The 26,305-nt window shown below is 28.1% G+C and overlaps 1 protein-coding gene and 1 non-coding gene across 3 annotated transcripts; one reads left to right on the top strand and one right to left on the bottom strand.

Annotated features, from left to right (window-relative positions):
* The first annotated feature begins 2,044 nt into the window (after positions 1-2,044).
* Positions 2,045-25,089, top strand: LOC123297570 (lysophosphatidylcholine acyltransferase). Of its 2 annotated transcripts, none has more exons than XM_044879293.1 (8): positions 2,045-2,169; positions 16,276-16,421; positions 21,947-22,161; positions 22,861-22,973; positions 23,363-23,935; positions 24,086-24,184; positions 24,262-24,403; positions 24,606-25,089. In XM_044879293.1, exons 1-8 carry the CDS (start codon positions 2,065-2,067, stop codon positions 24,734-24,736), a joined length of 1,524 nt encoding a protein of 507 aa, XP_044735228.1. In that variant the 5' UTR covers positions 2,045-2,064; the 3' UTR covers positions 24,737-25,089. The 2 variants fall into 2 exon arrangements, with proteins under 2 accessions (XP_044735228.1, XP_044735227.1); XM_044879292.1 differs by lacking the exon at positions 21,947-22,161 and adding an exon at positions 17,340-17,557.
* Trnal-uaa lies at positions 2,724-2,807 on the bottom strand. Its single transcript has one exon. It is a non-coding gene; the product is annotated as a tRNA-Leu (tRNA).
* Positions 25,090-26,305: the final 1,216 nt, after the last annotated feature.

Raw genomic sequence — 26,305 nt, 5'->3', positions numbered from 1 at the left:
TTTATAAGTGTCATAGATAACGTATCGAATAGTTTAGATCATTCTTTACCGACTGAGTAATGCACTTAATTCAAAAATTATAAACATAATAAATAAAATTGTTTGAAATGTAAAACAGAAATTTTATATATTCATTTGAAATTTTAAAAAAACATTCAGCTTCTTTGACTTTTTTCTAATATTTCCAATTATGTATTTATAAAATTTTTGATATTTCATACTTTCATGATCATTTTAGAAATAGTAATACAATTCGAACGATGCAATCTGTAAATGGAAAAATATCATGTACTATGATTATATACGTGATTTTTGGCGTGTTTAAATTAAAAAAAAAAGCTAACGAGCAGCAGAGTTGCATCACTAAAGTCATATTTCCCTCTCATTACTTATTTATTATCAAAAGGTGCTTTTCATTGAAATTAGCGATTTACTGATGTCCTTACCAGTTTTTGAAAACATGAAATACCTATGTAAAATTTTAGTCAAAGGGGCTGCAAAACTAAGGGGGGATACACCGACTTTCAACTCTCTTACTTAATTTGGAGAAGATTTATCATAGAAATAAAATATCACAAAGCAATAAAGTCGCTGCCATACGGTTGGTTGCAATAAAAAGAGACAATAAAGTAGGTAATTTGTATTATGTAGTTAGCTCAAAATTTTCTTTAATATGATTTAAAAAATATAACGCTTTAATTGTTGATGTTTTTCTTTTGCATCTACACATTTCTAACTTTTAACGTTTAAAAGTGTTATTAAGTGTTTATTATGACGTTTTAATTAGAAATCTGCACATGACAAAATACCGACACCTTCTAAAAGGTTCGTTTCCATAATGCCACAAATCACAAGTGTACTTGTTGAAAGTGAACTAGTGGCTTTTTAAAAGTTGATTTTATACTTGTGGGTAGTACAAAAAGCTAAGCTAGTGTAGCGCCACTTTCTCATAAATTGATTGTGAGTCATTCAGGCTTCCGTAGTTTTTCTCCTTGGAGTCTTCTTTAAATTTTGTATATCGAACCCCGCTTTCATAACTTCAATTCACTTTACAACCTACACTTTATCCAATTTTGGATTATTTTAATAGTTCGGTGCTGCCACTGAGAATTTTAAAGTAACTAAAGTTAAATTTTTATCTCGTCCAGATAACACTAGATGGTATTAACAACCAATAATTGTTACACGAGAAATGCAACAATTGAATAAAAAAAAAGTAATACGAAATAAACATGCGTTAATATATTGACTTTCTAATTTACTATCAACCATTATTATTGTAAATAAACAGATCGTATTTATTCGGTAATTATCGTATTTATTTGTTGATTTTGAGTAAAATCAAGTAATATATTCATACTTGTGTTCCGATCATATTCGTTGTGTGCGTAGTCATGGTAGGGATAATAAAATCGATGCCAGCGCTTTAAGTGAAAAATTTTGGAGATAAAGTGGGCTGTTATGACTAATTTGCAATTATTTACATGTTAATGATATAGAAACTGTCAAATTAAAATGATTGAAAAACACTAATTAATTAAACTTAATGCATTAAAAATTGTGAAAATAAGAAATCAAATTGTACAAATATTATTTTTCAAATGTTAATTATCGTAATTATTTATTTAAATTTGTGAAACAAGAATATTAAATTTTAAATGTAAGTTTTCAATGCAATCCACACAATTATATATGCATCCATTAATTCTATAATTAAAGTAGTGTATCGTTGTCATGGAAACGAAATTCACGCTCGGAGCGAATACAGCTTATCTGAGTTATTATTAAAAACACAAATATTGTTATTAATTATGAATTTATTTCGGCCAGCGACGAAGAGTGTTGTTTAGTTTAGCCTTAATAATAATAATAATAATACTTTCTTTTTAAACGGAGGAAGATTTGTATGTGGTGTCGTGTCCGTTTTGTAAAAGAATCAAAAAAAATAACAACAAAAATTATGAATATTATTTAAACTACTTTGGTGTGATACTTTTTATTTTTTTTTAATTAAGGTGAAATTTATATTTAAGAAAAAGAAAAATGTGTGAAAATTATACAAAAATGAATGGAAAATTAAATGATAAAACAAGTGAAAATTTATCAGTGGAAATGTTAAATCCATTTGTGCATCATTTAGAATTAAAGACAACATATGAGAAAATTCGAGTAAGTTTTGAGTGTTTTATGTTTATTTATTTATTTAATTTTAATTGAACACGTTTTTTTTTTAAATTGAATCATGATCTTGAAACCAGTTTTGAATAAATTTAAGGAAACTACTTTCAATTAGACATTTATTACCAGACTTGATTAGGAAATTGTTTACTAATGATTTTATTTCTTTTTACTATCAAATAAACAACAACTTACTAAATTTCTTTTTGGAAAATGATTTTTACCGAAATCGTAGATTAATTGATGAAAACTTTGGGCGTAAAAATATTACTTACAGTATTTACTAATACGCAACGTTTCGTATTAATTTTATTCTTCATCAGACTTGCTAAAAGAATGAAAAAAACACAATCAGTTAATTTTTCATGAAAAAGGTTCTATACAAAATTTTCGTATAGTTTTCGAAATATTTAACCGAGAAAAGTGAGAGTAAGTCGCATTACTCGACTACAAGAAAAATATCAAAAACATTTTATAAATTAAAAATATTTAAAAAAATTAAAATTAAATAAAAATTAAACAAATTACAGCAAAAAAGAAACTATTGTCAGGTGTGGGGTTCGAACCCACGCTCCCGTTTGGGAACCAGAGCTTAAATCTGGCGCCTTAGACCGCTCGGCCAACCTGACTTATATTAATCCTTAAAAGTAATTAAATTTAGTTATTTTCAATATTTTATTAATATTTAAACTAATTTTAATATTTTTTTTTTTCAAAATTAATTATGGTTGTAAGTAACCACTTATTTAAATCGAATGTGAGCAAAATGTTCTTAATGCGAGTTATAAAAATTTGTTGTTTTATTCATACAGGATAAGGTACTATCTTCCTGATTGGTTTTCCGGATAATAAATGACTATAACTGCCGATTCAGTTTTAACAATAGGCAACTGATTATTAATCATAAAAAGAGAATTAATCTTTATTAATATTAAATCATGATCTTGAAACCAGTTTTAATTTTTGAATAAATTTAAAGAAATTACTTTCAATTCATTATATATTGTTAGGCTTGATTAGGAAATTTTTTATAGATTATTTAATTTACCGGTTTCATTTTTTATACCGGTAAAATAGATATGATTATGCTTATATTATTTTTTGTGTTTACTTTTAATCATGTATACGATATTTTTTTACATCAAAGTCTTTCGATTATAATTGACGATTTTGATATGATACATACAGAATAAACTAAATATTGACAAATATCTTGTCTAGTAATACTTAATTAAAGAGAATAGAAAAACATACACTCGAACCAGGATTCGAACCTGGACTTCTTGGATTCATACAAACATACAAAATATATTTAATCTATATTATATTTAAATATTAATATATTTAAACAATTAGTTCTGTTAGTTATTATTCGAATTATTTTATTTTTGAACTTATTCGCTTATTAAACTTATTTATTCAAATATAAAAAGTATTTGCTATTACAAAATTTAATTATATTCAATTTTAGAATTTAGATGTTTAGAGGTAATTAGTTCAAATTAAAATAAATAATTTATTTAATTGTTTTTAATACTTTATTAATTGTTAATTAAAAAAAATTCAATTGACAATCAAAATTAATTGCAAAATTACATTTATGTTTAAATTCAATGGTCAATGATTTCAAAATTTTTAATATTTAAAAAAGTAGGTTTTTTCTTATACGTCTATTTTTTTTTTTTTTTTTCAAAATTTTTTTAAAAATGTAGTATTAAAAATGACTCGCAAATTTTACAACTTTTAAAACTAAGTAAAAAATTTGGAAAAACAATTTTTTTATATAAAAAAAATTGCTTCCTTGTTTTGTTTTGTAATTTTTTGCGGCTCCACCTTTGGCATTGAGATAAAAAGAGGTTTTACCATCTTATGCAAATCTTGCAAATTTTTTACTACTGAATTATTTGCCACGGGCTCTCAGTTGCAATCTTTTTTTGTTTTGTAATTTTTTGTGGTTCCACCTTTGGCATTGAGATGAAAAGAGGTTTTACCATATTATGCAAATCTTGCAAATTTTTTACTACCGAATTCTTAATTCTTTGCCACGGGCTCTCAGTCTACAATGAATGGTATTATTTATAGAAAAGGGCCTTGACTTATATGTTTTAAAAAAAAATTAAGTTTTTTAAAACGTAATCTAGTTCGACGGGTTTTTTAATTTTAATTTTTTTTTAACTTTCTGATAAGAGTGTTATTATTTTCATCTCAAAAACCAAAATAATAATTTATGATATTTTTAATTTTAAAAGATATTTTCGTTATCCTATAGAATTGCAAAAAAAACTTTTCGAATCATGAGGACATATAGATAAATTTTTCAATACGATTCCAGTAATTGGAACCAATCAGAATGAGTTACGGTAATCATTAGTGGTGTAACGAAGGGTGGAGAAAGGGGGTTCATATGGTTTTCGAATGGATGGTGCTAAAAAGGAATTGTGCTCCCGGCGCGAGTAAAGCTCGCTATGTCATTGGTAATCAGACCTTTCGTTTGTTTCCTAAAAGCTATATCTAACATGGCCGTTACTAGTTAATTTTAATTTTTGAATTTTAATAAAAATTATGTCAAGTTGATTATTAATGTCGACCCTTTTTTATTACTAAAGCGAACCAAACATTAAGAATGACTTGTACGAGCGAGGCTCACTCTTTTTGAAGCTTGAAATAAAAATGAGTACAAATGAATTGAAATTTAATATTCAACCTTGGAAATTAACATTATTTGGGGTTTTTAAAAATTCATTGTTTTTGAAATTATTTAGTTTACAATTCCGAAAATCCGTAGGTAAAATACATATACCCTTTATAAAGAGTACAATATTGAAAATATTACAGAGCTGTCGTGGAAAGAAAAGGCTTTCAAAGGGCAGGATTAATAAAGGATTAATAACTTTCTAATAACAAAAAAACTTTTATTTGAAACATTTATTTATAAAATAAATATACATAGTTGTTCAATGGGAGGTTACCACTTTTAGGGTAGCACATAATTTGTAATTTTCTATCGTTGCACTAAATATGAGGCATCCTACTGGCTTTGGAAAGAAGAAAGAATGTCATAGTAATATCATAACTTTATAAATACATTTTTTGATTAACAAAGTTTTCAAAAATCACAAGAAATTCCTAGCTCATCGGGTTTTTTATTATTATTTTATCGTTCAAAGTTGGCTGAAAAAATGACGAATCATATAGGTTATCTTTTTCAATTGGATATTTCTATATCAAAAAATCTAGAGAGTGTGATAAAAAACTGTCTAAAATATTTAGACAATCTTGTAGTTTATAAAAATACCATAAACATATAAAATTTGTTGATGATATAAAAACAAAATTTTAATTTAATTATGTGTATATCGAAGATCCATCATTTAATGAACAGAGACGACTCTACATGAGAGTATTAATGATTGAAGAGTGATATCTATATTATCAAATTTATAAGCAGCACTTGCACTAAAAGCTAAAAATAACACATTAGTTGACTAGAAAGCATGTATTTAGTTTATATATGTATGTACCGTGCAATAAACCAAAACTTTTTTTGCAAAACTCTAGGGAAACAAATACCTTAAAAACAAAATTAAGTGGCGGGTGGCAGGAAATATAAAGTGTTTTAAAATTATGGAATGATTATTCTTCCGAACCTTGTGTGTTGGTTTAACCGCTTACATAACACAATGAAATTTATTATCAAAAAATTTCAAACTAATATTGTTTTCTTTTCTATTCTTTATAGTTAAAAATACGATGACACTTTTGGAGGGGTGAATGTTTTTTTAATTTTAATAAAAATTGATGTTTATAAATAATACTATGTTAACCCGACAGCACTCGCTTTATGAGCATTTTGCTCACGTTAAAACATAAATAACTTTTTTTTAATTTTTAAAGCTTACTCAGGATGTAAAGTGAGTTTCAGCCAGTAAATGTTAGTAATAAAAAATGTTCCTTACAAAAAAATAAATTACCTTTGTTTGAAAAAAAAATTTAGTGTCCCTTTTTTCCATGTATTATAAAAAATGGGGAGTTGAAATTTTGCAGGTAGTTTCAAATAATGGTATTGTGAAAGATTCTCGTAAAAAAAACTCTACAAAATTCTGAAAATTTTCGAAAAACCAAAACAAATGGTCATAATTGTCTTTAAACTTTTCTAATTTATTAAAAATAATGCAAGTACGGATATTCAACACTTTCTATACAGAGTATTTCAACAATTAACTCAGTCAGTTGTTTGTTTTAATATTAAAATTAATAATTAAAGAAAATTTTGCACTAAAATCAATTATGAATCTTTTAAAACTTTTTTCTGTTACATCTTAATTAAATAATAAATTATAAAAAAATTTATTCTGAATAAATTATAAACAAATAAACCACAAACATATATATTTAATAAAAATTGAAGGTCAATGGCGGTTATAGCCAATATTTGGTGTGCGATTAATTATTACCTACCTACAAGTAAGTAGCTACATGTGTTGTTGTTAAATACTTCGCGATTCAAAGTTCAATATCAAATTTTTTAATTTAACATTCTAAAATAATACAAATTTAATTTATGAATCATTTATTTTGTATTTATTTTGCCCATCATGCGAGCACGCGTACAATAAGAACACTTTTCAAAAGAGAAACGGAAACGCCCGACAAAGAAAATGTTCGTAAAAGATCGTATGACGTCATAATGTTAATTAATAATTGCATACAGTGTATACTATTCAATTAACATTATTACGTCACAACGATGTTTTACGAAATTTTTTTTTTTCGGGGGTTTTTGTTTCTCTTCTGAAAAGTTCTTTCAAACTCTCTCTCTATGGATTCTTGTCCATAATTCACTAAATTACTGGAGTATGTTTTTATTTAAATAGGTTCAGTATCACGTACTGAATTTAAATTTGGGTCGCTGATTACGAATCTGATATTAGATTAGCATATTCTGTCACGTATTCCGAAAACCGTGCCATTTTTGGCCAAGAACTTTACTTTTTTGGCACGGAAAACTAAGTATTTAACGCCCATAATTTGCTCTAGGGTGTATTTTTCGCCCTCGATTACAAATCCGATGTCCGATTACACGGATTCTGTCCATCTTCAGAATATTCCTTGGATCCGGTAAACACGCTACATAAAGTTTCATTAAAATTGGTTCTGTTTCTCAAGTTTTTCTATAAATCACGGCTTATTAGTTGTGCTATTAATCGAACGAATTAAAGAATCAAAACAATGATTTCCTTAATAGAAGTTAATAAAATGCTTTTAATGTGAAAATGCAATCTTATTTGGTCAATCAAAACACGTTCATGATTTTAATATTTAAATTTTATTTGATTTCCAAAAACGTACTCAGATCTATAAATTGACTTAATTGAACACTTAATATTCTAATCAATAATAAATGCATTAATTTTGGCTAAATGCCAAGGTTTATTTACAGATCAAAACCATTTGATTAACCTTCTAAAATTCTGCTATTCCAAAGAATCAATGCAAAAAATTATTAAAAATAGATAAATTGAAAAAATTAAACTTTTAATTTAGGTGGACAATACTTTTTATATCATGTATATATGAAATATATCAAGGTAGGTATACAAAGTTTAGTCCCAAGTTTAATGGACGTGGTCTTATTAAATTTCGAATCGAAGCAAAATTAAACCTTAAATAAGTACCAAGAACAAGGAAATAAATATTGTTCCTTCAAAAAAAACTATTTTATATAATTAAATTATTATAATTATAATAAAAAAAAAATGTTAAACTCGCATGTAATAACGGAAACCTTTAATTAAATTAAACAATATTTGTTTATTCATAAGTTATGTAATGTAAAACAAATTTATTAAATATTTTAATATCAAAAATAGTTGAATAATAGTATGATACGTTTTTAAGGTCGTTTTACTTCAGTCGTTAGCAGGCACGCTGAAAGGGTTCAGTCGATACATACAGCATTTATCATGTCAATTCACTCCCAAACCTGTTGGGAAAGTTGAAAAAATTACCTAAATATCTGTTGATTAAGTAAAAACTAAACTAAAGAATTTTTTGAGCTGTTTTGAGCCTAAATTGAGCTGTTTTCGAAATATCGTACACTAAAAAACATATATATCGCACATTTTTTTGCATGTTAATTTTAAGCAGTACAAAATGCTGAAACCATCAAAAATTAATTCTACGATATGAGACAACAAGTGAAATTTACAAAATTTAAAAAACCCCCGACAAATTTTTTGGGTATGGAACCCTAAATTCGCACTTGAAACATAACTAAGAACACTTTTCATTAAATTACCTTTCAAACGATATCAAAAAAATTAAAATCGGTTCATCCGCTTAGGCGCTACGATACCACAGAGAGACACATCCCTTTTTTTAGTTCGGGGGTTAAAAATTATAGAAAAGGATTTAAATTTTGACTAAATCCCTTCAGTGCTTACAGAATCTCGACTATTCCGCGTGATTATCTGTTACATGTTACAATCAATGGGCTTGTTCAAAATACAAGCGTTTATTTTGTCTGTAGCCCACATAAAATTGAGATCAACGTAAAAGTTTACGTATGTATCTTCCGTTAGAAAACACTGTAAATAATGTCACGGCAGCTTTTATTCCGTTGAAGTAAAAATGTTTGAACCGTTCTCAAAATAAAATAAGATGGTATCATATTTATTGAATATGTGTGTACAATTATTTTGTTCAGCGTGTATTGCGATGCGTTGCTTTATTTTTAGTTTTCTTTGCTTCTTATCTGCTTACTAATATCATTATTCTTGTTGTAAAGTATTTTTTGGTTAAACTTTCTCCAATAATTATTTTTTTTCTCATCATATCGATTCAGTCTAACAAAGACTGAAGCAAAAGAGGTTTTATTTTGTTTTATTCCTTATTATCGGCTTGATTTTAAACTTTCTGAAAGTTGATTATTTTTACTTCTGATTTTTCCCAAACTTTGAAATATTACGCAAAGTTGTCATCAACAGAAGTTAAAAATAATAATTTTTTATTTGAGTTGAATTTCGAACTATGCAAAAAAAAATCAGTGCAGCACTCTACATTTAAAGTAACCCTTCTTTTTTGCCTAAAAAAAAAGGTTAAAATTGTTGAGTGTCTTTAGAGTAAATACCTACTAACCTACATTTTTTATTTGTCTTATTATAAAAAATAAAATAAAGAATTTTGTGTCTTTTATTATTATAAGAAGAATACTTTTATTAGGGTAAACTGTTGTATCTTGGGGAGGACAATGAACTTTGGGTCATTATTCAGTTTCTTGAAAGATATTGCCATTAAATCTTTTGTCTTTGTATATTATTAATTGTTATCTATGAGATAGCAACTCTATGAAAACTACTTACCAGAATATCAAACTATCGAGAGAATGATTGTTAATCTGAATTTGTTTTCAAGTAAAATAGAAATTTAATTTACTTAGTTCAAAACGTAAAAAAAATTTGTTTACACTATTGATGTATTTTATCAGTTGGCTATTTATTGACCTAAAAGATTGCAATGGATGGGAGTGATTCTAGGTACATTAAAGTGTGATTCATGGTACACGATTGTCTTTTTGCATGAAATTCAAATTAATAAAATATAGTTTGTATATCGACAACTGTTCAATATTTTACTTGCGTCATAAAATATATCGTGCAGAAATAATGGTATCCTAAAAAAAAGAATATTTTAAAATGAGAATACTTTAAAAACACACATAAAATGTAAAGGTTGATTCAAGGTACAACACTCTTCATTACTTCATCTTTAACACGTGAACCAAGCCGTACGGGGAGATAAGATAATCGTGAACGGCACGATATAGTGGACTTGGTGAACAGCTATACATTGTTAAGTTAGAGTACCTATATAGATTGTTAATAAACACTTGGAAACGTGCTCTGACTAACTGACACTGACAATGAGATGATGGAAGTACATTATTAACATCAAGGAGAACCAAAGTCATTGAAATAAGAAAGTGTTTTAAAAGAACAAAAATTAAAGTTGATCAAATAACCATGCACAAACCTTATGGAAATAGGTTCCCAGCTAAATTCTATGAGTTTTTGATGTTAATTAAGGCAGTATTCTCGTCTAGAAATTTGAAGAAATCGTTTTTTTTTTTTTGCATATAAACGAATTTTTCAAAATTCGAGTTGACGTTTTTCGGTGATATAGCGGATTTTCTGGTAACGAAGATCGAATTAATCGCTCTGTACTGCTAGCTTCTGCAGAAATAACTTTGCAAGCCATTGCACATGATGTACTTAGAAGAAGATCCAATATATGAATCATGGTTCGCTGATTAATCCAAAGTGAGTAATATTATTATCCGAATTACTTTGCCGAAAATGTCTCTCAAACTTAAAACCGTTTTCTTGAAACCACATTTTTCGATGTGTTTTATATGATATCTCAAGTTCTACTTGACCGATTCCTTTGAAATTTGGTGCGGACCTTCTTTATAAACTCTACCATCTGAACCTTGGATTAAAAAGTTTCAATTTTGAGTATTTTTTAAAAATTCGAGAAGATCTACGGCATTTTGTGATTTTTTGTTTTGCTTAGGTCTAGACGATAACAACATCCTTACTCATTAAGAATTTTTCAAATTATTTTGTTTCGAATCACTACAAGGGTTGAAATCGTGTCAACCAGAGACCGTGTTTTTTTTTTTTTTTAGCCTTTCCTTACTTCACTTAAATTGCCTGTAATTCGAAGAATTTTTAATTAATTTTTTTTTAATTTATTTATTTTTTATTATATTTTTAAAATGTCTAAAACTAGCGAATGGTTTTTAATGAAATTGTAAAGCAATATAGGTAGTTCATACTTCAGAATAACACATGAGATATAATTTATAAAGATATATTAATAAAAAATAAAAAAATATTAATTTAATTTGACATTACCATAAATTACAGATTTCTGTAAAAAATAGTCAATATAAAATATTTAACGGCCATCTTTTCTGATATACTCAATGAATAATTACGACTATTATACATTTAAAAAAGTAGAAAACCATACATTTATTTTACCTGTGTAAAACAATCCTTATCATTATTTCGAGTTTTATAGAAAGGGAATAAGCGAAAGCAATCTTTATCAATCTTTACTTTTAAACCCAGCGAAGCGGGTGGGTATCTCTCTAGTATCATATAAAAAAATTGCTACAAAATTTTTTTTCATTTTTTGATCATCTTTGTTTGAAAATGTAGATATTATTAAACATTTAATAAGATTTATTTTTCAAAAATATTAATGAACTGGAGAAACTAATATTATTAATTAACAATAATTTCAATAAATATAATTTTTATTATAAATTAAATATTTCTTTTAATTCGTTCATTAGTCCGTCCGTTCGCCCGTCCGTCTATTCCATCCTTTAATCTAATCGTCATATTTTTTTGACGCAGATCTTTCTTTTGTTGAAAAAATTTCTCTTATTATTGATTGTAAGAACTTAAGAAACTAAGAAATAAAATGAAAGTTTTAAATATTAATTTCATGAATAAGTATTATTTTATTTTTATAAGGTATTAAAATTATATTTTAAAATAAATTTTAATTAATAATTAATATTAAATTTAAAGATACCACTTAAAAAAAAATGCAAAAAATCAAGAAATTTTTTATCTCTTTCGATAAAACTCAGTATATAAGGTAAATTTGACCCAAAAAGTACCAAAATCGGATGCATTTGATGACTGGTCGAATAGTTTTTTAGATACGGACGAAAATCGATCCAAATATTGCGATATCTCCACAACTCTGCATCCAATCAATAAATTAACCTGATTTTTATACTTTTTGGATCAAAATTACCCCACCACCGAGTTTCACCAAATTCCAAAACAAAAATTAGTTTTGCGTTCTCCTCGATTTTTTCAAGGGGTACCCCTTCAAAAAATTGCAAAAAATCAAGAAATTTTTTATCTCCAATTTGTCCAAAAAAAATAAAAATAATAATAATAATAATAATAATAAAACCTTAGTACAAAATTACATAATAATTTTTTATATAAAAGTAAGCCACAATTACCTAGTTTTATTATTTTTATGTTTGCAATTTTTTAATTATATTTTTTTGCTGACTTTTATTTAAAAATGAGTAGATTTATTATTATTATATTTATAGACCAGTAGCTAATAACAGTTCAGTTTTTATTTAACGCGTAATTTTGTATTTGATTACTTTTGTCTGCTCCTCTGTAATTTTGTGGTGTAATTTTAATCGTAGTTTATTATTTTTGTAAGTTTAAAAAAAATAAATTTTACAATTATTTAAAACATAACAATTATAGTCAGTCAGTCATTAGTTTTGTGTTAAGTCATGAAATCGAATCTTATAATAATTTTATATGTGGGTTTTTTATTTTATAAATAATCTAGCGACTTATGACGGCTTCGTATTGGTGCACTTTATGGATGAAGAAAATGGGAATGACTTGAAACTTTTTTCGTATAGCACTGTACAAAATATACGCTATACTTTTTCCAAAAAAACATTTTTCATTTCTTAACAAAGTAGGTACGAAAATACCGTAAAAGAGAATGACAAAAAGTGCAATTAAAATTAAAATTAGCCAATGAGTAATTTAAATTACTAATTAGACAGATATTAAATAGAAAGATTGGAGGAAGATTCCCTATTCCCATAAGGTTTGTCCATGGCCCTTTTACTACAAATTTATCATTTGATGATTTTTATGATCCAATCGGACGCCATACGCCACTGTTTTTGTTTCAATGGGCTAATTTCTTTTATTTATTTTTTCTTAATATTTATATTTTAAGAAAACCGTTAAATAAATAATTACTTAAAACTACTTAAAAAAATTTAACATTTTTTTCGATATCATTTTTAGAAGAATGTAGCGGAAAATCAATCATTCATTGAATTGTATTGAATAATATAGGGTGTCACGATATTAATATTACGAAATATGACCTGCAATAAAGTTATTTTTATAAGTTCAGTCCCAAGTTTGTAATGCTTAAAAATATTAATCCTACGAACCAAATAAGTCCATTTTTATTGTCCGTCCGTCCGTCTGTCGATCTGTTCGTGAACACAACTCAAAAAGAAAAGAGATATCAAGCTGAAATTTTTATAGCGTGTTCAGGACGTAAAAAGTTAAGCTAAGTTCATAAATGAGCAACATAGGTCAATTTGGTCTTGGAATTCGTAGGACCCATCTTATCAATCGTTAGAGATAGAACAAAAGTTTGAATGTAAAAAATGTTCCTTATAAAAAACAACTTTGGTTTGAAACATTTTTTCGTAAATATCACTGTTTACCCGTGAGAGCGGAAATTAGGCGCAAATTATATGTGACTATGTAAGAGTGATTCTTTGCTTACATGGCCTAAAATTGCGTAATCAACATTTTCTATACTTGGTATTTCAACGATTAACTCAGTCAATTGTTTGTTTTCACTCGTTTCATTAAATAATAGTTTTTTTGGTGTATTTGTAACCTAAATTATTAAAATCAATAAAAAAATATATATTGTTAAAAATATTGTTTAAATCAATAAAAGAACATTATTATTTATATTTTTAAAATATAAGTAACTATTGCAATATTTTAACCATTATTATTTATACAGGTTGTACCGTAATGATCTTTTATCGAAAAAAATTTTTAAATTAAAAAGAATATAGTCAAAATCGGTTATAGTTCGACAAACCGTTTATCACGACGAAATTGAAAGGTACTGATTATATCCCGGCCATGACAACATTAGATATAACGTCTTTCTGCTTGATATCTCTTTTCGTTTTTGAGTTATCGTGTCCTCAGGCAGACAGGCGGGCGAACGGACAAACCGGAAATGGACTAATTAGGTGTACAATTTCTACAACCATACCTACACTATTTTACTTTATGTGACATTGTAATGCAACGCAAGGCGGGTACAGCTAGTATTATAATAAAATAAAATTAATTTATCCAATATCACATGATCGTTCTGCCTTAATAATAATTATAAACATAGAGGTAATTAATATTAAACAATATATAGTTAGCCAGTTGCCGGTAGCCTTATCTCACACAAATCACTTGTCACGTTTAATCTAACATTTTAGCTATTTATGTTAAAAGCAAAAGATTAGTATAAACCAAACACTGACGGATACACTTGTTTAGCATTCAGATCAATAATTTTCTGATTTAGTAAATTATTGATTAATTATTGAAAAAATAATTTTTTAATGCGTCAACCGGTGTTTTTAAATAGAACTATGATAACAAATTTAAACTAGGTTTCATTGTTTCAATAAATGTATAGATATTGAGAAACCATCGTAACTTACAATAATACTGTGTTCATAAAATCACCTAATTAGTCCATTTCGAGTTTTCTGTCCGTTCGCCCGTCTGTGAACACGATTACTCAAAAACGAGAGAAGTTATCAAGCTGAAATTTTTATAGCGTACTCAGGGCGTAAAATGTGAGGTCGAGTTCGTAAATGAATAACATAGGTCGATTGGATCTTGGGTCCGTAGGACTCATCTTGTAAACCGTTAGAGATGAAAGAAAAGTTTAAATGTAAAAAAGATTCCTTATAAAAAAATAACCAATTTTTGTTTGAAATATTTTTTCCTAAAAATGACTGTTTACCTGGAAGAGCGCAAATTAGACGCAAATTGTATAGTATTTATTATATGGGAATATCAGTTATGTATGTGTAATGTGACAGTGTAGTCCATACTGTTTAGGTATACATGGTTTTTAAACAATTAACGCAGTCAGTTGTTTGTTTTCACTTGTTTAGTTAATATTTAGTCTAATTCAGAAGTGAATTGTTGTACAAGCGGCAACATTGTTCAATTAACTTATGTGCTGTGACCGCATGTGCTGCTTGCTATACTGTGTACACAGATAAGCAGTATATGACAGTATTCGTTGTAGCTTTGACAGATTTATTGCACTAAAACAACTACTATTTAGAGAACTATATTTTTTTTTCTTCTCTAAGATATCGCGTTCTCTCTCATGTCATTAGAAATACTTTAAATAGAAAAAGCACCTAAAAGTTTAAAGAAATAATAAAACTTTTTATTTTGATTTTCGTGATGAAAAGAATAACTTTCTGTGTCAATAAAACTATAAATTCCATTCCATTGTATATTTTTATTTTGTATGGACGTTTTTTATTACAGTTGGATTAGTAACATACAAAACACAATTCTATATGGCTTCAAATATCAATATTTTGATTAAAAATTATTTACAATATACATATACAAGCTGTTTCCAGGATCGGATTAAAGCCTACGCTAACCACGTCATGGCATAGGGGTGGTAGACAAAAAGAAGCAACAAATTTTTGGTCAACGGGCTCCCATGTGGGGCCGCATGTAGATGTACTCTATTTAAAAATCCACTTTATTGGACGATATAATGAATAATTTACGCGATATTGCTTGAAATCCTGTAAAAATAAAAAATCCACTTCATTGGCCGATTAAATGAATTGATTCCGAAATATTGTGCGAAGGGCGATTCTCGAAGCGATTTTGGGTTATATCCGTATGTACCTGAATGTGCTAGAATGTGCTATTTTATATATCAACTAGCTGTGAACTACCCGCTTTGCTGGGCAACATTCCCACTTTCACCCCTCCCCCCATATTCCATATCCTTTTCTAGGTTACTATCTATCACCTAACTAAATTTCATCAAAATCCGTTCAGCCGTTTAGGCGTGAAAGAGTAACAGACAGACAGACAGAGTTACTTTCGCATTTATAATATTAGTATGGATAAACTAAAGATAACTGTCACAAATCACAAATATCACTAATATAAGAACCATTTAAAATGTTTTCACACAATTTAATACCAATTTGAACTTCCCGGTAATGTACTTTATTTCGTCGCCACTAGATGTCAGGAAGAATTATAATTTGGTGTCAATGTTTCAGTTTTTTCTGAAAACACGGATAAAACGACGTTTTTAAAACTGAAACCTAGCTAGATCGAGTTTTCGGCCCAAAAAACCCACTAAATACAAATTTTAAAGAAAATCGTTGGTTGTTTTCATTTTTTCATTTTTTCACTTTTTTTTTTGTTTCAGACGGCGATATTTACAGTAATTTTATTGCCCATTCGTGTGGCAATTATTTGTATGCTGTTGGTGGCAGCTTGGTCTTTAGCATGTATTGGCCTTATTGGCATTAGTGAACAAGAGTTACGGGACAGACCGTTAACAGGATGGCGACGGTAAGCGTTTTTATTAATAATTTTTTATATATTTTCTTTTCATTTATCATTTTTTATATATTTTTCTTTTCTTTATTAGATCAGTAAATTGTGTATAGATGAAGTAACTTTTTCTTCTTTGTATCCCCTTTGGATTTTCCTTTACGAACAAAAAAAAAAACTTTTCTCTTAGTTTATGTTTTTCTTTATCTGTGGGTGTGGTAATTTTATAAAGGGATGTTCCAATATCAAATTTTACCAAATGGGAACAACGGTTGAACGATAGTGATTTAAGAAATCCAAGATTAAACATTTTGAATTTTATATTTGTGAGAGAAAAAAAAGATAATGTGCTATGGATGATCAAAGCTAAACATATATTATAGTTTAGTATATGACTACCGTGTTTGGTATGTGTGTGTGTGTGTGTGTGTGTGCTCTGTTAGTTGGGTTGTACGATATATCCTTATAAAGACGATAGTCGTACACTAAATTATAATATATAGCACGAAAAATACTCGTTAAAAAATTTTGTGACCGATTTAAACGATTCGAAGAAAATTTAGGGGTTGGTTTGAAAAAGTTTCACAGAAAGCCATTTTCCTATCTAATCGTGTGGGGTCCTTTGAAGAAAGTCGAACCCACAATCTCTCGCATTCCGGACAAGCGCTCTAACCTACAGACCTATCGTTTCATATATTTATGTGATAATATATTTTTTACTCTACATAATATTTTCATGACTTTATATTTGTCACAAGCTGTATTTAAAACTTATATTATATTTGTCACAAACTGTATCTAAAACTTAATGTGTTTTCTTTTTTTCTGCATGATAAAAATGACAATAAATTATTTGCTTTTGGGATTGGGATTCTATATATGGTGTTGGAAAAAAAAAAACAAAAAAATGGGTTTTTTGTGGTGGGGAAAAAAAAGACCATTAAGGCATTTTGCATCCAAAATTATGTATGCCGGATTTATTGCGGGTGGATTTCATTCGGTACGTGTGATTGGACGTCAAGCTACAGCTGCTGAAGCTCGTATACTGGTCTTAGCACCACATTCATCATTCTTTGATACACTTCCAATTATGGTAGCTGGTGCCCCAAGTGTTGTTGCCAAAGGGGAAACTTCGATTATACCAATATTTGGAAGTATGATTTCAATCAATATATAATATAATTGTTTTGTAGTAGTTAAATTAGTAGGTAGTTATTATATTAAATACTCTGTACAGATAAACTAAAGATATGTTTTTATAACGTCTTATCATAAGTTAACTGTACAATATTATAATTTAATTTTTGTATTTTGTTTCGTAGAATTATTTGATTGACATATTTGGGAGTATATTTTAAAAAATTTCTCTTTTAATATCGTTTTTGCCTTTGCATGAATCAAAATAATGAATAAAATTTGACATTCTATCAATAAATTTACTACAACAAATTGGTATTTACGGTTTGAATCAATAAATTTTTGATCAAGTAAATTTTTATGGTCATTGATAAATTGTAGGATAAATTATTTTCTACAACATATTAGTCGATTAAATAAAATAATAAAAATCGATTTTGTAAATGCAGTTTATTTATTTTTGATTTAAAATAATAGACAATAAAATTTTATTAAACGTTCATAAAATAAATCGCTATAAATAAATTATTATTTAATTAACATTTTTGTTTATTAAATAAATTAATAAAAATAATAATTAAATAATAATTTTATACGTTACAATCACGTGGGCACACAACTCCAGTCTCGTTTCTCGCTCGAATGAAAATACTTTTAAGTTTTATTGTTAATAATTTTATTTTAAAATAAAATTTAAATATCAAAATAATTAAGAATTATTAAATAAATTACATAATAAAATGATAAATAAATAATTTTACTAATAAATTATTTATTTATTTTCTGATTAAATATTATAGTTTTCATTCTGAAAATCAAAAAATTATAGTCTAGGCGCTTAAACTAAAATATAGTCTAGTTATTAAATAAATTTTACAATAATTTACTCAATTCATTTTTTATATTTGTTTATAACAATGTTTCATCAGTTTCGCACCACTTTTGGAGCCAAACACCTTTCGGACAGTTGGACAACCAAAAATGAACTAATTTGGTTATTTTATGAACACTAGTACCAAAATTTTATAAACTTGGGATTAAACTTAATATACCTTGATATATTTCATATATACATGGTGTGAAAATTAGGAACAGCTATAGACATCCATCATGAGATGTGTAGTTTGCTGCCTAGAATATTAAACAGAAAGTTATTGGTGTAGCCTTTCAAAGATCATACCTACCATAACTTATTTGTGTCATAATTTTAAGTTAAGAATGAATGCAATGCAATTATTAAACTGCAAGTTAAATATCATTTCATGAGTTTTGTCCTCAATAATTTATTTTAAAATATTTTCTTTGTAAATAAATAATTCTATAATATTTATTATAATTATTATTTACATCATTTCTTTTAAGAAAATTACTTTTTGTTTAAATCCCACATTTACCTACGGGGTGTTTGTATACGCTTGATGCACAAACTTAATGCCTAAAAGAATATTAATTAAAGAAAATTGAAAAAAATACACTCATAACTAGGGCTCGAAGTCGGACATCTTGGATTCATACAAGCTAGTAAACAAAAAACATAAATAATAAAAGAATAGTAACGTCAGATACCTAATCTTTTTTTGTCCACAAAAAAACACTTGATCATCTATTTTCCTCCTCGCAATCTCCGCAATAGTTTTCATAATCTGATTTCCAATTTTTTGAGGTTGGAAATGGTCTCGCTCACTACTAGCCTGTTTCCATGAAAAGCCTTTCATAAAAGTCTATGTATCGTCTTGGCCTAGAATGCTTGCCAAAGAGCTGTTACACTTTTGTACCATTCATACTTTTATTTTAGTTCAAAATGAGCTTCTCGGTATCCCCAAGAAATGGCTGTTTAACGAAATACATGCGCCCATTTTGACTAAACAGCCTCTTCGTTCCCGCCAAATTTCTAAGTGTCCGGGCATCCATAATGACTTTAATATAAATGTCTTCTTAAACGACTCCTACATCATCTCCAATATCAACTTTTAGTCTATACATAGAGGTTGTATGGTATGTTACACATTTTTTTTTAATTATTAAAATTAATTTTTATGTAATTAGCCCGTCTTTCTTAATTTCATCTGTCTATGTCACAAAAATTATGGTTATATTATTATGAAACTATGAACAATTAGAAAAGTAATTTTTAAATATTAAAAAAAAAAATACTTCAGAATAAAAATATTTTTATTAAACAACAAGTCGTATTAAATGTGATCCTTAGAAGTCGGACAATGACAGGTTCCCAAGACAGATTCCCAATCTTGGGATAACAATAACTACCTACTTCTTTTTAACGAAGGATACAAACAACATTTCAACTTTCTTGGGAATTCCCATGAACACATTTTTCTTTTAAAATATTAAAATTAAAAATCGTAATTTTTAAACTGTATATCACGTGACCTAAAACGCGGGTAAACCTGGCTGTGATGTCATATCGGTATGAGTCATAGACCATCAATTAGTTCAGTTTAGACAGCTGGGTATAATATATCCATAGATAATAAGTATTTATATTTATTATAATCAGATGTCTATGAATATATCTGTCAAACTTATTTGTGTTATTTCGTATAGTGATACCCATATTACATCATCAAATTGGATGCCCACGTTTTTGATAGTTGAAAAAAAGGTTTAAAATTTAATTGTAAGTTTTGGCAAGAAAGCGTGTGTATTTTTCCGAAATAAATTTTTGGAGGCTTTTTATTAGTAAAATCAACATTTTGAACTAGTGGAATACCTTATTGTTTACAAATGTTAACTAAAGGAAGAATTTCAAATGAAAATTAAAAGACTCATGTTCAGATAGTGAACAAATTGATAAACCTAAGATATGATAAAAATTAACAAGTAATTATGAAAAAGTTATTGATACTAATTATATAATTGTAAATCCGTTCACGTCCCACTCCGTACACATGTAAAGATTATTAATAAGTACAACTTTCTTTTTATGAAAAGTTTTTTATATAAAATTTATAAAAAAAAAGTGTTATGTAACTATTTGAAAGAATTACAAGTTTCACGGAACTAAATAAAATACATGCATTTCATTGTATTTTATCTTTATTGTTTAAATGGAAACAACCAGGAAGCTAGAGTTACCAACTTCAAAATTCTTCGAAATCCGGAGTCCCCGATTTAAAAAAAGTCTATACTTGAGTTTTTTATCAAGGCCAACTTTTTGCACCTTAAAGTGTGTTTTCAAGCCCAATAATATAAATATAAGTTATTTTAAATCATAGAGTTAAAAGTTCGAACTGCTTAAATTAAGCTGTGTGCTTTAAAAATGTATTTTAATTTTTTGATGCAGTACTCGATAACTCAAGTATAGTGATTTGAGAATTATTATCTATTTATGATTTATTAATATAAAATCTGATAATAAGAATGTCAAATTTAAATTCTAGTTCCTTTTTTTTTTTTTGTTATAAAATAACAAAATGCTTGCATAATAATTTTTGGTATAAAAGTTTGCATGAAACATTAATGGCTTTATAGTTTTTAAAAAACGTTACTAAAATTTCAATGCGTACTAATCTTTCAAAAATAAAATAAAGATATTTTTACTTACTTTCAAAATTCAAATAATCTCAAAAGCATTTCAATTTATTTCATCTAAAAAATTTGCATGTTTCTTCTTGTGTGATCCTTGAAAGTAGTAAAAAATTCTTTTATTAAATTCTTTTTATGTTCTATTAGTATATTTTTTATTTTATTTTATTTTTATATAGGGTGTGCCATTTTAATTTCTCCCAGTTTCGAATTCTCAACGAAATCGTGGATCCCCGCCAGCTCTCTCCGAAGAACATAATCTTTCTAAGATATTTAATTTTGTAAGAAAATCTATTATAATGATTTGTCCTTAGAAATCTTTTTTGGAAAAGTTTATTAAAATACTAGCTGTGAACTACCAGCTTCGCTGAGCAACTTTAATTTTAAATACAAAGATTATTGTGTTATAACCTTCACTTAATATGTCGTCACTTGTCCTTCTTTTGTTCACAATTTCACGATTTTATTATTTTGGAGCGGATCTCTAATTTTAGGGCAAAATTCCTAGTTATACTCTGCCACTATAAACTTTCGATAAAAGAGTCCTGCTGACGGAAGTAAAAGCTTAAAACTTTGGAAACGTGTTCACGGCCTGGTTTTGAGCCTTTGGTCTGGCCTATGGCCTTTGACCTGGCTTTCAGCCTTTGGCTCCTTTGGTTTCATCTCCTCTATTTTTACTTTTACCTACAATTCATACTTTTCTCATTCTCCATAAAGCAACTTGCTCCATCTTTGCCATGGGCTGGCGACGAAAAATTGGTTAAGAAAAAAAAAGAGCTATTTAGTTTAAAATGGATACACCCTCATTTTTTTTTTTATGAATTGATTTTGGATTAATTTATGTATCTCATAATATACAGAGCAATTAGACCGATTTTATGTTATTTGGGCGGAATGACATATGCCGTTGGTGGAATGAACATTGAATTTAGAGGGAAACAAGCGACCAGAAAAGAAGCACCCATATTGGTTGCAGCACCACATTCAACATTTTTGGATGGCGGTTTGGTTTATATTACAGGCATGCCAACAATTATTGTTCGCTGTGAGAGTGGTTCCAATCCGTATATCGGAAGTATGTGACTTGCCGTTTATTTCAAAATTAACTTTTTTTTTTTTAAATTTACTTGTACGCATTGAAAGCATCATAATTTTTGCATAAAATATCTGTGTAGAAATGTAGTTTTTTGTTTATTTATAATTATTAGTAGTAGCTAATCATTCTGCTTCTAAAATTTAAAATGGTTTCCATAGAAACAAAATGTTGATCAATATCACTTTTTGTAATCTACTAATTTTCATCACATAGACTAAGCATCGTCTATTTTTCCGTTCAGTAATAAGCATGCCAACATCTGAGGTAATTGCTTAGGTCAACTAGGGACATTTAACAAAAAATAAATTTTACAAAATAATATAGGGATATTTATCAAAAAAACATACATTGAATGTCAAATTTTCATATCACAAAATGTTTTACATAAAACATCGTGATTTCACAGAACTTTTTCGCTTTTTTACGTAAAAAAATACTTATCACGTATCACTTTACATTTTTTATTACGAATCTACAATAGATTTGACCTAAGCATTTACCTCAGATGTTGTCACTCTTAAAATCGTTTGACACCCCAGTCTATGTAATGTAATGTCAATGATTTTGACGCAGATGTGCTGCATATTTGGAGCAAATATTTGAGTGTTTCCTTAAAAATAAAAACACGGTTACTAAAATATTATCGTAATTAATATGAAAAATATGTACATTTTGCAGAATTACTAAATTATACGCAGCCAGTTTACGTTTGGCGAGATGATCCAAATTCACGGCAGAATACGATTAAAGAAATCATCGATCGTGCAACATCAGATGAAGATTGGCCTCAAGTAAATTTCAAAAATTTTAGTTTTTCATTTGTATACCCACCGTGGAGCCGGATGGACCATTTTAATATATTATGGCTAAAGGCTCAGATTGGATCTAGTTGTCCAGGTTGCTTAAATTTAAATCCAGAAAGATAAGAGATAGAATAACACTTCAAATTAGACTAGAATAGAACTAGGTCCAATCTGATGTCAGATTATGTTGTCCCTTATCAAAGTCTGCACCTTTTGTTAAAGTTACTTTTTGATTGGTTAGCTACAAAACGAGTTATCAGCCATAATAGATTAAAATGATCCAACCTGTATATTGAACTCGGTATATACAGGTTATTAAACAATAATTTGAAATATTTATCTTTTTTTAATAATTAAAATCATGGTTATGTTTTTAGATATTGGTATTTCCAGAAGGAACTTGCACAAATCGATCATGTTTAATCACATTCAAACCGGGTGCATTTTATCCTGGTGTTCCTGTTCAACCTGTTTGTATACGTTACCCAAATAAATTGGATACGGTCACATGGACATGGGATGGACCTGGTGCATTAAAATTATTATGGTTAACGCTAACACAAATGCATAGTTCATGTATCATTGAATTTCTCCCGGTTTATACGCCCAACGAAGCAGAGAAAAAAGATCCAAAATTATTTGCTAGTAATGTTCGTGCAGTTATGGCCAAAGCATTGGGTATTCCTGTGTCCGATTACACGTACGATGATTGTCGTGTAATTACACGTGCAAAACAAATGAATTTACCATGGGCTGCGGGTTTAGTTGAAGCACAAAAATTCCGACAGAAATTAGGATTAGATACATCTAATGCTGAAGTGAAAATATTAAATTCACCGCATATTTTGTGCAAGGATTGCAGTCAATTGTCCTATCCAGAATTTGCAAATATGCTGCAAATACCAATGAACAATGTTGTTTCACAACAATTATTTCGACTTTACGACAAAGTATGTTTAATAAAATTCGTAAATCTTTCCAGAAAATGTAAACCCTCTCTCTGAATGTAGTTTCTGAATCTATTTCCAAGGATTATATTTTCTGGAAATACATACAACCTAATACTTTGTTTTTCAAATTCGAATTTGTTGTATTTACAGAAAAATACAGGTGTGATTGATTTCCGAGAATATTTATACAGCGTGCTTGTTATTTCGCAAGCAGAAAAAACATTGGATATGATAGAAATTGCTTTCAAAGTAAGTTTCAAAGTACTTTTACCGATGTTTCATGATTTGCCGTTCGGTGATGAAATGATTTTTGTTTTTTATTTTAGATTTTCGATCATAGCGGCAGCGGTCGTTTATCAAGGCATGAATTTATAGAAGTTATGAAGCATTCGTTACATATTTACGATGACGATGCAATTGGAATTTTTTATCAAATTACAAAAGATGAAAATGCCACAATCACATTTGGTAAGTGTAATTTAACAAATGTTTTTTCCTCCAATTTAAATTCCCCAAAATCGTAGAAATCTTTTACCCACTCGCTTTGCTGGAAAATTTTAACTTTAAAAACCAAGGCTACCGCGTTTTACCGATTAAGATTTCTGATAACTTGCTTAATTCACTCATAGATGGTGAGACTTAATCTTAATAATTTTTTGTTTTTTTTTAGATCAATTTGCAAAATATGCAGAAAATCGAAGTGAATATGCATATTTATTTAATACACAAGTACCACGTGAATGTAAACCATCAACAGATCATCATCAACATCAGCAAAACCTTATAAAAAAGATTGAATGATGTCAGCCTGACCTTATTGTGTAAGTTACAGAACTTATACAAATATGGGTCAGGTTTATAGTAAGTAGATTATATACAAAACTATTTAAGAACACTTTTAAGACAAAGTACTCAGTGGATATCTTTCATAATTATGACATAATTATTTCAAATAAATCTCACCAGATTTTTATTAAAAACGTATTATTGAGTATTCCTTTCGATGTTATTTTTGAATAGACCGCCATTTTGGTATTTTGACATATGGCAAGTAAAAACTGACTTTATAGTTTTATATAGACTAAGCATCGCCTATCTTTCCGTATAGTGAGAAACGTGCCAACAACTGAGGTAATTGCTTAGGTCATTTATCAAAAAACATACATTGAATGTCAAATTTTCATATCACAAAATGTTTTACATAAAATATCGTAATTTCACCGAAATTTTTCGCTTTTTGACTTAAAAAAGTATTTATCACGTATCACTTTACATTTTTTCTTACCAATCTACAATAGATTTGACCTAAGCAATTACCTCAGATGTTGGCACGCTTAAAATCGTTTGATACTCAGTCTATATAGCTCTAAAGTCAATGCATAAATGACGAAATATTTAATATTTGAACTGTTTGTTCCCTATTTAAGATGGTCCTCCTTACTTCTACCCTCCGTAATAGGACATACTTATAATACAACTATGAATGAAATTATGATATATATTATCTATGACGTAATTATGAGAAATAAACACAGGAATTTAAACTGTAAAAAAAGAAAACATAACTTATTTATTACGAACTATTAAGCCTTATAACAATAAAAGAAAGAACACTAATTTTACACAAAAAATTGTATAAATTCAATGTGTGATCTCTATATGAATATTCTAAGTAGAAACCGCGCGATTTAAATGTTTTTTTATCATAAAAATTTGAGAAGGAATGCAATGGGATTCCATTTTGATGGACGAATTTATTGTTGAATTTCGAATATATGTTTTAACCAGTTGTCAATTATATTTGAATTTCATCTTTGCGGATATCACACGGTTTCTATACCACGATTAGGTAGACGTTAAATTATTAATTAATCTTCCAAAATTTACCGGAGCAAACTTTCCATTAAATAAAAAAAAAGCAGCTCCAATAAAAATGCACTGATGTTTTTCTAACTGATGTCTTTCCCACGCGTCCTTGTGTGAATTCTCCATTTTTATGACTGTTGGTGTTAAAAATTAGTAATAAAAAAAATTTAAATAGGCTTTTGATAAATTTTATTTGTCTAAAGACCTAACTAACACCCCCCCCCCCACCCTTCCTCCTTCCTCCTCAATTCAATTATATAAGTCTATAATAAAGTCTAGTCTAAACGTTGGTCGCAAAAAATACATAAGTCACAAGACTTGCGATAGTGACCTAAAGCAGTAAGATTCAATAGTAATTAAGGTTGAACGGACATTAAGGTAATGAATAGATAGAATTTTAAGGTTTGCAGAACTTTCTCCTTAGAATTAACGGCCAACGTTTACACTGGTGTGACTTAACAAGTGACAGTGACAGTGACCCAAGTGACACTAGTGACATTGACC

Source organism: Chrysoperla carnea, chromosome 4 (genome assembly GCF_905475395.1).
Source record: "Chrysoperla carnea chromosome 4, inChrCarn1.1, whole genome shotgun sequence".
In the NCBI taxonomy this organism is placed as follows: Eukaryota; Metazoa; Arthropoda; class Insecta; order Neuroptera; family Chrysopidae; genus Chrysoperla; species Chrysoperla carnea.
Note: the sequence above shows the minus strand (reverse complement) of the source record. Positions and strands in the feature narration are given on the sequence as shown.